The 16,033-nt window shown below is 37.1% G+C and overlaps 1 protein-coding gene across 1 annotated transcript in view; it reads left to right on the plus strand.

The window, feature by feature from the left end:
* LOC109091581 (phospholipid-transporting ATPase ABCA1-like) overlaps positions 1-13,505 on the plus strand; it is a 34,098-nt gene extending 20,593 nt beyond the window's left edge. Inside the window, exons 22-50 of the mRNA XM_042763051.1 lie at positions 54-191; positions 272-504; positions 585-656; positions 1,857-2,060; positions 2,162-2,210; positions 2,305-2,418; positions 3,209-3,357; positions 3,437-3,561; positions 3,644-3,742; positions 4,414-4,603; positions 4,699-4,793; positions 4,881-4,913; positions 4,994-5,099; positions 5,229-5,303; positions 6,042-6,211; positions 6,300-6,477; positions 6,563-6,678; positions 7,120-7,264; positions 7,367-7,490; positions 8,103-8,232; positions 8,315-8,435; positions 8,606-8,668; positions 8,781-8,887; positions 9,095-9,236; positions 9,329-9,463; positions 10,408-10,511; positions 10,590-10,682; positions 10,774-11,017; positions 12,088-13,505. Coding sequence (XP_042618985.1) covers positions 54-191; positions 272-504; positions 585-656; positions 1,857-2,060; positions 2,162-2,210; positions 2,305-2,418; positions 3,209-3,357; positions 3,437-3,561; positions 3,644-3,742; positions 4,414-4,603; positions 4,699-4,793; positions 4,881-4,913; positions 4,994-5,099; positions 5,229-5,303; positions 6,042-6,211; positions 6,300-6,477; positions 6,563-6,678; positions 7,120-7,264; positions 7,367-7,490; positions 8,103-8,232; positions 8,315-8,435; positions 8,606-8,668; positions 8,781-8,887; positions 9,095-9,236; positions 9,329-9,463; positions 10,408-10,511; positions 10,590-10,682; positions 10,774-11,017; positions 12,088-12,228 — 3,695 coding nt within the window. The 3' untranslated portion in view covers positions 12,229-13,505. The remainder of the gene's footprint in view (positions 1-53; positions 192-271; positions 505-584; positions 657-1,856; positions 2,061-2,161; positions 2,211-2,304; positions 2,419-3,208; positions 3,358-3,436; positions 3,562-3,643; positions 3,743-4,413; positions 4,604-4,698; positions 4,794-4,880; positions 4,914-4,993; positions 5,100-5,228; positions 5,304-6,041; positions 6,212-6,299; positions 6,478-6,562; positions 6,679-7,119; positions 7,265-7,366; positions 7,491-8,102; positions 8,233-8,314; positions 8,436-8,605; positions 8,669-8,780; positions 8,888-9,094; positions 9,237-9,328; positions 9,464-10,407; positions 10,512-10,589; positions 10,683-10,773; positions 11,018-12,087) is intronic.
* The last annotated feature ends 2,528 nt before the right edge of the window (positions 13,506-16,033 follow it).

Below are 16,033 nucleotides of genomic sequence, written 5' to 3' on the forward strand. Positions count from 1 at the left end.
GATGTAACATTAGGATGAAACAGTAACAGAACTAAGTGTTATGGTCCTTATAGGAGGAATGCAGAGGAAGTTGTCAGTAGCGCTGGCGTTTGTTGGAGGGTCAAAGGTCGTGATCCTGGATGAGCCCACAGCTGGAGTCGATCCTTACGCTCGCCGTGGCATCTGGGACCTGCTGCTCAAGTATCGCCAAGGTAGGCATATTCTGTTTTAGCAAACACTATCGTGTTGATCTTCCTGAAACGTCCATTAAGTCATGTGGTTTTACCTTCAGGACGCACTATCATCCTGTCCACCCACCACATGGACGAAGCCGATATCCTGGGGGATCGCATTGCCATCATCTCCCACGGAAAGCTGTGCTGTGTGGGCTCCTCTCTGTTCCTCAAGACCCAGCTAGGAACGGGATATTACCTGACACTGGTGAAGAAGGACTTTGATCTCTCGGCCAGCTCCTGCCGCACCTCCAGCAGCACCGTCTCCTACTCCAAAGCAAGCCTCAAGAAGGTATTTGGCTATAAGAGAATCTCCATATTTATATTACTGACCCAATCTAAAGTTTTCTTGGTGCCATATTGTCTCTGCAGGAGGACAGTGTATCTGACAGCAGCTCTGATGCTGGACTGGGCAGCGACCATGAAAGTGAAACCACCACAATAGGTATATAGCTGGGTCATTATCGTTAACTAAACCTATTCTATGCTGGACTGGGCAGCGACCATGAAAGTGAAACCACCACAATAGGTATATAGCTGGGTCATTATCGTGGAAAACTTAAACTAATCAAAACTAAACGAACCGAATCACTAAAATTACTAACTGAAATAAAAAAAATAAAACTGAAATAAAAAAAAAATATTTTAAATGGAAAACAAAAAATTTGATGAGCAAGTAACTGAAATAATTTAGGCTCAATCACTGTGCTTACTAACTAAAATAAAAACTGAACTAATACTAAAACTAAAAGTGAAATAAAGAAAAATTAAAACTAATAATTAAATGAAAAAATATTAAATAAAAAATGTTGCATTAACAGCTAGCTTAGGGGGTTAGCTGAAGCACTAAAATTACTAAATAAATACTAAAATAATAATTAAAACTAAAAACGGAAGTTAGATAAATGAAAACATATTATATAGACAAAAATTAAATCTTACCTAGAAATAAAAAATAATTTAAACTAAATATTAATTTTTAATAGTGCTGTCAAACGATTAATCGCGATTACTTGCGTCCAAAATAAACGTTTTGTTTACATAATATATGTGGTGGTTATTTTTAGTTAAATATATTTTTTTTCTGTTTCTGTTTTGTGTGTTTATTTTTTATTTATTTATACATTTTTTATGTTTATATATTAAATATATTTATTTATAATATAAATTATATGAATGTAAATATAGACATGTAAATACATGTAAATATTTTTAAAATGCATACTGTATGTGTGTGCATTTATATGTACATAATAAATATACACAGAACACACACATATATTTTGCAAACAAAAACTTTTATTTTGTATGCAATTAATCACGATTAAACGTTTGACAGCACTAATATAAATACCAAAAAAACTAATAAAATGACAAAAGTACATAAAAATTACTGAAAATTAATCTTAAATTAAATCAAAAAATAAAAATAAAAAGATCTAAATCTAACTAAAAATATTAATAAAATGAAAATACTATAAATAATACTAAAATAACACTGATATATAAAGTCAATAAACCCTTAAAGAGATAGTTCATCTAAAAAAATGTATTTACTCACCCTCATATTATTCCAGACCCATTGGTTTTGGAGCAAAGCTCATACATGGATTTTGAATGTTTTCTCAACTCTTTCCATATTACGACATCTCCTTGATCTCCAATGTGATTTTCAAGCACGTTCCTACAGCCAGACTGGTTGAAGATCTCGGTCACGAGATCACTTACGTTCTGCCTTACGAGTCGGCCAAAGACGGAGCGTTTGTGGAGCTCTTCCATGAGATCGATGACCGGCTCACTGACCTCGGCATTTCAAGTTACGGCATCTCTGACACAACCCTGGAGGAGGTAACGAATCACTGAAAACATTTCAAATCTCTTTATTTCATTCAGTTCGTTTCATGCAAGAATGCGAATATAATTGATTTGCATTTGATTATTTTGAGCAGATTTTCCTCAAAGTGGCAGAGGACAACGGTGTTGATGCTGAGATGTCAGGTAAAACCGAACACATTGTCAGTGCTTTATGTAAACATGTAGCAATAGTGTCTCTGGAAACACATAACTTAACTCCTGTTTTGTCATGGATCAGATGGGATTATACCTGCACGCAGGAACCGCAGACACGCTTTTGGTGACCACCAGAGCTGCCTGAAACCTTTCACTGAAGACGACTTTGATTTCAATGACTCTGAAGGTGATCCAGGTAGTTACTTTACCCATCCTTCATCCATCCCCCTTACTTTAAATATATTTTGAAATCTGAACCGTCATCTCATGTCTTGAAGTTTGATGTCAGTTCATATGTGGTGCAGAGCATGGCCAGTATTATCATTTAGATTTTTTTTTTTTCATTTGAATCAGTGTAATTTTACACTATTGTAGTGTTTAAAATTTAAAAAAAATTTGCATTCATTTTTATTTTTATAGTTTTATAGTTAATTTTACTTTTATAGTTGCTTTTGTTTCTTATAAAATTTGAGTAAATTTGTTGTTTGTTTTTGTTGTTTTTATTTAAAAAAAAAATTATGTTTATTTTTTCATTTCAGATTGTTTAGTATTTTTAGTGAAATTATAACTAAATTTAGAAATATTGCCTTGGCATATAACTAAAATAAAAATTACATTTTTATATTCCATTTTATTGCAGTTAATGTTTATTTTATATCAATTAGTGTACTTTTTTTTAATTTTAAGTTAATGATAACAGTAATGATTTGAATGTGCTTTTGTAAATATTTTTTTTAAATGTTATGTATTTATTTTTTGGAATTCTTTTTATTTCTGTGATTCACTTCAAACTGTCTGTTTTAGTTAATCAGTTTGAAACTGATTCAGTGATTCATGTGTTCATTCATTTTAATCCTATGTATTCTTATTTTGGTGCATGTGATTTCATATGACTGAAAATATATTGTTATTCATTTTGCTTATTTACTGGAAGATATGGCATTTGATTATTCTTAAACTGTTTGTGGGTTGATGTGCACCTGCAGAATCTCGTGAGACGGACTGGTTGGGTGGCGCTGATGGTAAAGGTTCGTACCAGGTGAAGGGCTGGAGTCTGAAGAGACAGCAGTTTGTAGCTTTGCTCTGGAAACGCTTCCTGTACGCCCGACGTTCCCGGAAAGGTTTCTTTGCTCAGGTATGGTCTTCATACAATATTCTGTATTGTCTGTTTGCAGATCCTTACATGTAATATACTTACAAACGCATCTTTCCAGATTGTGCTTCCCGCTGTGTTCGTGTGCATCGCTCTGGTCTTCAGCCTCATTGTCCCTCCCTTCGGAAAGTATCCCAGTCTTGCTCTGGAGCCCAGCATGTATGAGGAGCAGTTCTCCTTCATCAGGTATATGCTACCATCCACACACTTGCGTCTGCGCTTTAATTCCCATAATTCTTTGAGTCTAATGACTGGTATCTGACTACAGCAATGATGCGCCAGAGGACATACACACAAACAAGTTACTTGAAGCTCTGATGGACAATCCCGCTTACAATGAACAATGCACAGACGAAAAAAATGCTCCGTGAGTCTTCAAATGTTTTTCCAATATTGCTTTGTTGTAAATGAAAAATATGAATATAAAAATATTAATGAATTAATTTGCATCTAAAAGATTCTTATATTTAATTGAGTCTTTATTTTCAATCAACTATGAAAATTCCTTTATTTCAGTTATTTAGTTATTATCAGAGATCTCTATTTAGCGATTTTATAACATTTATCAATTATTAGAGATTATCTATATAGATTTGTATGAAAGCTGGTTTCTGCTACTAAATAAAAGTAAAAAAGGTCATTGCAACTCGCAATTGTGACTTTTTTTTCCCCTCTGAATTTCAAGATATTTTCATTCTAGTAATTGTGCGTCAAGAAGTCAGTATTACATGATATAAAGTCGCAATTGTGAGAAAAAAAATCAGAATTGCAAGTTTGTATGCAATTGCAAATTAAGTAAGAACTGTGAGATATAAACTCGCAAATTTGCAAATTGTAGCTCACAATTCTGAGAAAATTAGTCAGCATTGCAAGGGAATTCACAATTGAAAAAAAAAAAGTCAGAATTGTGAGATAAAAGTCAGTTGCCTTTTTTATTTGTTATTCGGTAGCAAAAACAGGCTTCCATAGATTTGAGTGTCCAATAAGTTAAAAAAAAATGTGGGGAATTAAATTGTTGTTGTTTTTCTTTGTGAAAAGTAGCAAATCATGTCCGAATAAAGATGGAGAGTGGATGGTTCCAGAGATTCCTGAGACCGTTCAGGACATATTCGTAAAAGGGAACTGGAGTATGGAAAACCCATCGCCTCTGTGTGAGTGCAGCTGTGAAGGAAGGAAAAGGATGCTTCCCGAGTGTCCGCCAGGCGCAGGGGGTCTGCCGCCGCCTCAGGTAGACAGATTCACCAAATACTGTGCCTCTTCAATAGCAATATTGCTTTATTATGTTTCAATGACAGTACAACGCTCTCTTCTGATTTCCCTTAGATCAAAGTCACCATTAATGAAACCCTGCAGAATCTGACAGGCAGAAACATTTCAGACTACTTAGTGAAAACATATGCACAGATTATTGGGAAAAGGTAAATTAAGCCAATCCAGAAGTAAAGTCTTGCTTGATGTTCCTGGACAGTGCTTTAACTCTGTGTTATGTTGTTTTGTCTGTTCAGCTTGAAGAACAAGCTCTGGGTCAACGAATTCAGGTAAACTTATCAGGGCAGATCTATTATGATGAGAATCCAGTGGAAGATCTGGGCCTCAAATATGTTTGGCTGTTTTGCAGGTATGGTGGATTCTCATTGGGTGCTAGAAGCTCTCAGGCCCTCCCCCCTGGTGATGAGATCACCGATGCCATCTCTCACATTCGTAACCGCTTCAGTCTTCAAGCGGTATGTCACCTGTCTTAGGTTTATGACTGATGTTTAAACACCAGCTAGGGCTCATAAACTCGAAAGCTGTTGTTGCCCAATGTTTGGGATTTACCTGCCTTCAACCTGTTTTTATTGTGCAACCCACAGGGAACCGCAGCTGACCGCTTTCTGGGAAGCCTGTCGACTTTCATCCGAGGTCTCGATACCAAGAACAATGTGAAGGTGAGTACTGACTATTTGTCTGACCTTACAGACATAGATGTCATGTTTGTCATGGTCATGATGAAAGCTTACACTCTTTTTATAAGTTGTAAAATACAGACTTCACAAGACTACACTGTATATATAATTACTTCTATTGTTAGTTATTTATGTACTTGTAGTTCTTTGGATAATATAGATGGTTACAAATATAGATTATATATATATATATATATATATATATATATAAATAAGTGTGTGTGTGTGTGTGTGTGTGTGTGTATACTGTATATATTTTTATTTATATTTTTATATATTTATTTAATTATATTTGATTGTTTATGTGTGTTTGTATATATTTATTATATTTTTTTATTTATATATATATATGTATGTATAAAATTGTTATTGTAAGTTTCATATGCACTAAATATACAATAAAGAACTACATAACAAAATGTCAAAAATACATAAAAACTGCCTGTGTAAAAATGCAAAAAGAAAATACATGAATTACATGAAATACATGAAGAACAGGTCTTAATGTCTTTTATATGAAAGCATCTAAGTTCTGGAGGCTGTTAGAGACACAATGCAACGTTGTCAGTTAAGGCCAGAGTTAATCTATTTTTGTAGATGGACAGTCTATTATTATGCCAAAGCTCATAAACATTGCTGATTGCACAAAGTCATTGAGCTGTAAGGGCTTTTGTTGGTTTATAAGAGCGAGAAGAGTGACCTGATTGTGTCCTTTTGCAGATCTGGTTCAATAATAAGGGCTGGCACAGTATCGGAGCATTCCTCAATGTCATGAACAATGCCGTCCTGCGTGCTAATCTGCCCCCCGGCCTGGATCAGTCCAAATTCGGCATCAAAGCATTCAATCATCCGCTCAACCTCACCAAAGAGCAGCTCTCACAGGTGGCACTGTAAGTAACCAGGAGTGCAGTTCATACTCCACTCCATTTATCCACACAGTCTTGATATCTCTGAACTTTGACCACATCTGCTTCCCAGAATGACAACCTCAGTCGACGTGCTGGTGTCCATCTGCGTCATCTTCGCCATGTCCTTCGTACCGGCCAGCTTTGTGGTGTTCCTCATCCAGGAGAGAGTGAATAAAGCCAAACACATGCAGTTCATCAGTGGAGTGCAGCCCTTCCTCTACTGGCTAGCCAACTTTGTGTGGGACATGGTGAGGATTCTGTAAAATGTTTTTATTCTAAACATATCATCATCTGTTCAAATGGCCTTTGACTGATTGCTTGTTTGTCCTTCAGTGCAACTACATTGTCCCAGCGACCTTGGTCATCATCATCTTCGTCTGCTTCCAGCAAGAGGCCTATGTGTCCTCCACCAATCTTCCTGTTCTCGCCCTCCTGCTGTTGCTCTATGGGTAAGATGCAAAAGATCGGTCCAGTAGCCTTTGCTATTGATTATACACTACTGTTCAAAAGTTTAGGGTCAGTAAGGGTTTTTCTATGGAAGAAATTAAGAATGCATTAAATTAATCAAAAGTGTCAGAAAAGACGTTTATAATGTTACAGATGATTTCTATATGAAACAATATTGTCTTTTGAACATTCCAGTCATCAAAAATCCTGAAAAAAATGTAACAAGGTTTCCACAAAAATTGATAGAAATATGTCTTGAGCAATATTTCTTTACTGTATTTTCGATCAAACAAATGCAGCTTTGGTGACTACTTTAGAAAACATTAAAAATCATACAGACCCCAAATTTTAGCAGATTTCTATAGACTATATGTATGATATATCTAAAAATATGTCACTAATATGAAAGCTTTGGCCATGTGCATTTCTTTGTGTCCATCTAGCTGGTCCATAACACCCCTGATGTACCCAGCGTCATTCTTCTTTAAGATTCCCAGTACAGCGTATGTGGTTTTGACCAGTGTTAACATCCTCATTGGAATAAATGGCAGCGTATCCACATTCGTCCTGGAGCTTTTCGGCAGCAATGTAAGTTCATATTTTTTCAGTCACGCTTGATTGTATATGTTACGTAATCCAATTCAAAAGAAGCTCTAAATTAACTGTGGTTTCTCCTAAATGTTTTTTCAGGAGATTGGTGGCATCAACGACATCTTGAAGAACGTGTTCCTGATCTTCCCTCACTTCTGTCTGGGCAGAGGACTCATTGACATGGTGAAGAACCAAGCTATGGCTGACGCTCTGGAGAGATTTGGTGTGTATCATTCTCACAAATACACTCTTCACTATAACTTAACAAACCTTTATTATTTGTTAGAATGATGTTCTTTTTAGAATGTTCATCTAGAATTTCCGCTTTAACCAAACAGATAGCTGAAAGTGTTTTTCCACCGATATTGTTTCAATGATTGCTGATGTTGATTTGGTTAGAGGCCCGGGTCAAAGTGACATCTAGATGTGGACATAACATGTCCTGGATCATTTCCATGGAAATGCATTAGGACTGCAGCTGCTCAAACACGTTTTTCCTCTGAACATAATCACATTCTAAGAAACACACAAGCCCGTATGATGCTGGATTTAGTTTGTAGACCTTGGCGTGTTTCCAAAACCTAGTGAGCTGCCTACTTTGGCAGTGTATTTCAAAAGAAGTTATAAATATTATTCATTCAATACCAAAAAATAATGATTCAAAAAGTTCAGTCTATTTAAACACTGACTGAAAACTGAACCTTTTTAACCCATATTTGCGTGTGCTGTGTATGTCTATACTTACTGGAGCATTGCATCGTTACTTCAGCAGCATGCATGCAACACATCATACTCTTATTTCTGCTTCTACTGACATATTTGTGCATGCTTTCAGGTGAGAATCGCTTCCGCTCTCCTCTGGCGTGGGACATGGTGGGCAAGAATCTCTTTGCCATGGCCATAGAGGGTGTGATTTTCTTCTGCATCACCGTCCTTATCCAGTACCGTTTCTGCATCAAGGCCAGGTGATGATATTTTCATACCTCAGTGCAAAACAAGGGTATGCGAAACTGTTGTAATTTATGTAATGTTTTATTATTAATATAGGTCAGTCAGCACTAAACTGAAGCCGATCGGAGAGGAGGATGAGGATGTGGCCAGAGAGAGGCAGAGGATCTTGTGCGGAGGAGGACAGACTGATATCCTGGAGCTCAAACAGCTCACCAAGGTCTGTGACACACACACACACACACACACACGCACATATTTATATATATGTTTTTTTTTTCAGTTATTTTTCTGACATTTACTAAGGTGGCTCAAGCCAGTTTTTGTCACACAGTAATTATTGCATCAGTGTTGTTGTTCAGTTCTATAATAATATTGCTCATTCTGCAGGTTTATAAGAGAAAGCAGAAGCCAGCTGTTGACAGACTGTGTGTGGGCATCCCACCGGGAGAGGTGAGATCATCTCCTTTGTAAATAAATAATAGCTTTTGTTTAGCTCAGCCTGGTGTTGTATGATTTAACCGATGCTGATCAGGGTTTTGATGATATAATGTTCTCTCGTCAGTGTTTTGGGTTGCTCGGTGTGAATGGAGCTGGAAAGACGAGCACCTTCAAGATGCTCACAGGAGATTGTGTTGTCACTAGTGGAGAGGCCTACTTGGCAGGAAAGAGGTGCATAAATTAAAATGGCATGCCACTGATTTAATTAATACTTTAAACGCTGGGTTTTGTGACTTTGAGGTTGTTAATATGCTAGTGTAATCCTAAAACATAATGCTCACATTGTGTTCCAGTATGTGTGGCACTTACATAACATTTCAAAATTAGTTTCATGACCTTTTTCATAATAGTACCAAACTCTTGGCTTGTGTTCTGCAGCGTGCTGAAAGAAATCGATGAAGTGCATCAGAATATGGGCTACTGTCCACAGTTTGATGCCATCAACGACCTGCTGACTGGACGAGAACATCTGGAGTTTTATGCCATTCTGCGGGGCGTCCCAGAGAAGGAAGTGTGTGAGGTCAGTTTTTAGCTGCTACTGAAAAGGAAAGTCTGACTACTGATGTTGCAGCTGGTTATCGAGGGATCTGATTGGTTGTTTGTTGGTTGCAGGTGGCGGATTGGGGCATTCGTAAACTGGGCCTGATGAAATATGTAGACAAAGCTGCAGGAAGCTACAGCGGGGGAAACATGAGGAAGCTCTCCACTGCTATGGCGCTCATCGGAGGACCACCAGTGGTGTTCTTGGTGAGTGTGCAACTAACTTTATGATCATTTATTCAGCTGCATCATAATCCAAAAATGCATCACAGGTTTGTAATGATTTGTTTGTAATAGAGAGCAGGGGAAAAGAAGGCTACATGTAAATAATAAAGTGCATAAAATGCCAAATAAAATTAAAATGCAGATACAACTATACAATTGTGCATAATTACCAAAGTATAGCAAAATAAATAAGTATAAAAGCTAAATATTATCAACATTAGAAGGAAGAAAAAATTTTGCAATTTAGCATAGTTATCAAAGTATAGCAAAATAAATGAAAGCTAAATAAAATGAAAAAATAAAAATAAACTAAATATTATCAACATTTAGAAGGAAGTAAATGAGCAATTTGGCACAGTTATCCAAGTATAGCAAAATAAATAAAAACTGAATAAATAGAATAAATATTTTATGCCAACCACAATGTGTTTTGTGAGGTGAATTATTGGCTGCGAAGAGCATTAACCATCAACCTGGAGCAAAACCAGAGCAAAATCTGTGCAAAGTTATTTAGCTGAATTCAAAACAGATACAAAACCACTAAAAATTATGCTTTTTTTACTCTACAAACCCCCAAAAACACTGCATACGGGTCTATATAGGTCATTTGCATTTCATGGAAAGATCTTATGTGCTTTTAAGTGCTGTTGTGTAACAGATTGGCTGTTTGGCAGACCTCGTTTTCCCAGAACAAAAGCGATACCCACACATTGGCACATTTTAATACACCGTAAAGCGTTTAATTCCCAAGGAACAGGGCTGCATTTAGCAGTTAAAGCGAGGCAGCGCAGTGCTCCAGTTTTCTGCTGGCCGTCAATCAGAGCGGAGGAACATGTTCAGGCTCTTCCCTCTCTTTATGGTGTTCTGCTTGTGTTTCCTGCTGAATTTGTGGGCGACGGTTAACCTGGCTGTCGATGTGGTTACAGGACGAACCCACCACTGGGATGGACCCCAAAGCCCGGCGGGCCCTGTGGAACTGCATCCTCAGCATCATTAAAGAGGGACGCTCGGTCGTCCTGACCTCACACAGGTGAGAGAGTATCTCAGTTAAAGTGGTTTATGCTTTCAGTTTGACTTCTTTGCATGACTTTGCTGTGTTTTTCTGCAGTATGGAGGAGTGTGAAGCGCTCTGCACTCGCATGGCCATCATGGTGAATGGCAGGTTCCGCTGCCTGGGCAGTGTGCAGCACTTAAAGAACAAGTACGCAGTTACACAACAGCATTTTGAATCATTCCAGAGAATCGACTCTTTTGAATCAGTTGGCTGAGCTCTTTTGCTGTGGCGCTTCCAGGTTCGGTGACGGGTACACCATCATCCTGCGGGTGGCGGGGGCTGATCCGCAGCTGGAGCCGGTGATGGAGTTCATTGAGCGGGAGCTGCCAGGAAGCACCCTGAAGGAGAAGCACAGGAACATGCTGCAGTACCAGCTGCCCTCGTCGCTGACATCCCTCGCCCGCATCTTCAGCCTCCTCTCCAAGAACAAAGAGCAGCTCCACATTGAGGACTACTCCGTCTCACAGACCACTTTAGATCAAGTAAGTGAGCTTTAAGGGATATTCAGTGCCACAGTTTGCAATACATGAATAACTGAGGTCAGAAAACACACAAATGTGGCAAAAACTACTACACTGCTGTGCAAATAAATATATATATATATATAAAGAAATCAATACTTTTCTTTCCACAAGGATGCATACACTGATAAAAAGTGCCAATAAAGACATATAATGAAATAAAATTTTTTTTTTTTTTATTTTAATGATAATGAGAATGTATTGTATTTTAGTTTAAAATAAAAATATGATTTTTTTTTTTTATTGATTGTTATTAGTAAGTATCGTTTGTTTGAGATCAGCATATTAGAATGTTTTCTGAAGGATCATGTGACACTGAAGAAGACTGGATTAATGATGCTGAAAATTCAGCTTTGATCACAGGAGTAAATTCCATTTTACATTATATATTACAATAGAAAACAGTTATTATATTTAATAATAATATTTTAATATTTTATAATAGCACTGTTATAATAAGCTCAAATAAATAAGCAAAATGTTAAGTTATTTATTATTTATTGTTATTTTAAATTGTAATAATATTTCAATAATTCATAATATTACTGTTGTTAGCAAAAAATATATAACCATCAATTAAAATGAGAAAATTTAACCAAAAAGCTATTATAAAATTAAGTTATTTGAAATTGTAATAATATTTAAATATTACTGTTATAATAAGCAAAAAATAAATAAGCAAACATTTAATTACCACAAAAATTAAGCAAAAAAAAAAAAGCTATTATAAAATTGTTTGAAATGGTAATATTTTAATCTTTTATAATATTACTGTTATAATAAGCAAACAATTAAAAGAAGCAAAAATTAAGTTATTTTATTTCACAATAATACTGTTTTACTTTGTTTTATCAAATAAAGGCAGTCTCGGTGAACACAAGAAACTATAATCAAAAACATTAAAACATCTTGCTGAATAGCAAAAACTACAAATTTGCAATAAAATACAAACAAAAACTAAATTACAATTAAAATTACCGCACTATAAAAGTAATCCGTTGTGACTCAGTCTGTTTGTCTGTTCATTTCAGGTATTTGTCAATTTTGCCAAGGACCAAAGTGACGAGGACCACTTAAAAGACATTTCCATTAACAAAAACGATGCCGTCGTGGACATTTCTCATCTGAGCGCTTTCCTCGTACACGAGAAGGCCATAGAGACGGTGGTGTGATCCTGCTTTCGATGGATACAACAATCCACCTTCATGGGACTAGCGTGTCATTTTTTGTACTACTCTTTAGTTTTTTGTTCAATTTTCAGTGGTGTGTGTTTGTGCCCACAAGAGGGCACTGGACCTGCAACACATTACTGAAACAAACAATGCAAATCAATGCAAAAAAAAAAAGAAGAAGATTGAAGTAAAATGAACGCCGATGACAGCGAGGCCGAGCCTGGTGCTTGTCGCTCCATCGCGAGGAAACTTGATGCTGTTCGCGGTGAATGTTTGATTGACAAGACGTCTGCGAAAATATCAATCAGACACTGCCAATGAGATCTAACGTTAATTCAGGGCCGAAGTTCATCTCCTCATTTGGCGCAGGCTTCAAACTTTGCATTTCAGCAACTACTCTTGGTCTTTGTACTTTACTTTTTTAGATTTTATAACTATACTCAAAAGATATTTTGATGCAACGACGTGCAATGTTTTATTATTGTTACTATTGTCAAGTGTTTGAAAGTGTCGTGCCTTGAAACAACACTCCGCTAATGGACTCGAAGCGTGGAGCACACGCTGTCATCACAGCTACGGTGGTATTTACGTCTACTGTGAAGACCGAGCGGACGACTTAAGAAGTTAATTGCATGCTTTTTACGTGGATGACGTGTTTAGGACTCCATCGTAAGCTCAAGCATGTTCCAGCTTTGTTATCCTGAAGTATTTCTATGTGGGTTTCAACAGATGTTCGCTGATCTTGAGCGGGACTTCGTAGTTGTTTTGTGTCCACAATGGGGCAGAAAGCGGAGGCGAGTTTATATTGTGTGAAACTGTACAGAAACAAATCATGTCCGTGCCAAACCAGGTCAAGTGTTTTAAAATCATAGCGAATGAACGTAGTATCAAGCAAACACGTTGGATATTATGGTAGTGGCTCTCAGCAGGCTACTAAATGTTACATTTTTGTTGTTGTTTTCTACACCATGTGATTTGAAACAAGAGCTTCATCGTACAATAAGGCCTTGAGAGACAAATAAATGACATTCATAGGCCTCTAGTACAGGAGTTAATATCTCAGGATGTGCCTCCTTATACTAAAAGCTTATGTTTAGTTTATTATACCACTTTTATGATCTCGACCAATGGCACCGCTGTTGTTCGCCTACAGCGTGAAGTGACCAAAAGCAATGAGGTGCTACCAATTGAGATTATTTTTCAAACCCACAAGGTGCTTTTTAGTCAAACACCTTCGGAAATTAAGCAACAATCCCTGCTGCACATTGAATGACGTGGAAGAAGACGAAAAAAGTACTGTCTTTGGTCCAAAACTGAAGCACTTTATAATGTTAAACTGGTCTTGACATTAATAATAGGGCTTGGGCGTCGTGACGTCATTACTTGGCGTGGCCGCCATGCTGATGGCCTCCTTTACTGCTACTCGGGACTACTGCGCAGTGTTTAGACATACTCCCTCTCAGCCGTGTGTCTTAATTTGATTAATTAAAAATCTATTCAAACCCCCCATGGTAAAAAGCCGTTGCTGTATTGTGGGGTGTAATAGCGCAACACATAATCGCGCCTTTTTGAAAAAAAATGGATTAACTTGCCACTGCTTTCCTGCTTGGGAGGCGCGACCACGGAGACCAAGTGAGGTATAATATCTGAATATTAATTTATATAGCTTAAGTAAACACTGAAAATAAGGGAAATTTCCTGGGCTACTCATCCCAAAAAACCGGAAAATTTCTACATTCATCTTTCTGTTGCTGTCCCTCTGCTGACAGCAAAAAATTCGTACTACAAAACTGCTGCATTAACTAAGCGAGATTGTGAAGCTATGTCTAACGTGACTTTGCTTACATGTGGTGTGAAATCCTGCTCTCACAACAACCACGCTGTTATCTTAAAAAGGCCAATATCACGCTAAGGTTGCTTTCAAGTAACGTTTAAGCAAAACGATGGTTTAAAAATATCTGTTTTGCTGGAAGGGCAAACTGTGTAGCAACAGGACAACAGTCCGATGGAATGGCTAACGGGATATTTTACAGGAAAAGTACTACAACGGGAAGACAGCGGGAAAAGAGCTCAAATACACGAGAACCCCGGAAAAAAAAACGGGAGGGTTGACAGCTACTAACTAAACTTTTGAAACACATAAGTTAGGTTAAAAGTACATGTGAATGGTTGTTAGCACTAACGGTAACTAAACTAGCAACTAGGCGGAGTGCAGTTTTACCTTTGTCCGGATTACTGTGTACTGTTTGCCGGCTTTATGATCTGCAGCTCCTTAAACCCATCCATTTGTGAACTGCACATGAGACTCTCCAATGACTTGTAGCTTCGGAAATGTTCTGAAGTGTAGGCGCTCACAAAAAACAAACAAGGTAGCCGAAGATATCTGTAATGAAAAGTGCGGCAGCAACTCGTCGTCGGTGCTCCACTCTTTTGTTGAGATTTTCATATTGATCCAAACCGTTAATAGTGCCGATTTTGTCCACATACCGATCCCTGGCATCCCCTACTTAGCGTATCCCTGTAAATTCCCACAACCTTTTTCGCGATTTTAACATATTTTTTCTTTCTCCCAACTCTGTGTTCTTCTCGTTCGACTTGCTGTATGTTTACATTCACGACGCCATCAACATGGCCGCCACGTCCCAGAATGCAACGCGGCGCCCAAGCCCTATTCACAAATAGTACATTTTGTGTTTAACAAAAGGTTAATAGGCAATTTTAGATGTCCCACCGTGGTCATTATTTTCTGTGACAATGTATGTGTTTACATTTTAAATATTAAAAAGCTATTTCAGTCAGTCTTGTGTCCTTTTTTCTGTTCTGCAAGTAGAAAAAAAAGAGAATTGCAATAAATAGTTGGAGGTACTTACAGGATATATTCACTGGTTTTAAATACATTAATGATGCATATAGGCGGGTTTTTTTAATACAGGGTTAAGAAACATGCAAAAAAAAAAAAAAAAAAAAACGCTTTTAAATGGCTAAATGCATGTTTTCTTAGAGTACATGTTGATAATTTCCACAACGTGTACTTTTAAGTGAAAGGCCTAAATGGCATCACAATCAGGGAATCAGCTTTAAATTATTGTTTTTCCTCTTTCATTCTTTCTTTCTTATTTAATAAAAAGTGTAGTTTATTAACCAATAGATTAATTGGTTGGCTGACTGATCTAGTTTCGGTCTGAACTAACGTTAAAGGCGTCATATGAAGCTTTTTAAAAGATCATTATTTGGTGTAACAGAATATGTTTAAAAAAGGGTTTTAATACACTAAAAACCTTTCGCACTACTTTCTTCTCGATAGATGGTGCTAAAGTCACAGTAAACGAGCTCAACAAAGCGAATCATTGTAGAGAATCGGTTCGTTCGAACGATTCGTTTAATGAACCTCTTCAAAGACGTGATTCACTAATTCTTTCCAGGTAAGTGTTCCCAGTATCTTCAGCGGCATTTGAATTTACATTTAATAGGTTATTATTTTGTAAATAATAATACTGCTTATCACTGTTGTTGATTAGGTTACTATAGATCACGTTTGTATATTGCAACAATTTTGCAATAACATAATTAACGACATTACCGAGATTAATATGTTGATCAATCCCATGCATTCGAGCGATTCACAATTCCTTGTGAATCATATTAACCGAGTCATTACCAAATAATCTCTTCAAACGAGCATTCAAGATTCGTTCAATGACATAACGTAAACTAGCGTAACAAACGAGAAACGTGTCCTAATATTAATGCATCTTCGAGTATGGACAGTCAGACTCCAGTAGCTCGCGATAATGTCACACTGAGG

This window comes from Cyprinus carpio, chromosome A1 (assembly GCF_018340385.1).
Source record: "Cyprinus carpio isolate SPL01 chromosome A1, ASM1834038v1, whole genome shotgun sequence".
NCBI classification, from domain to species: domain Eukaryota; kingdom Metazoa; phylum Chordata; class Actinopteri; order Cypriniformes; family Cyprinidae; genus Cyprinus; species Cyprinus carpio.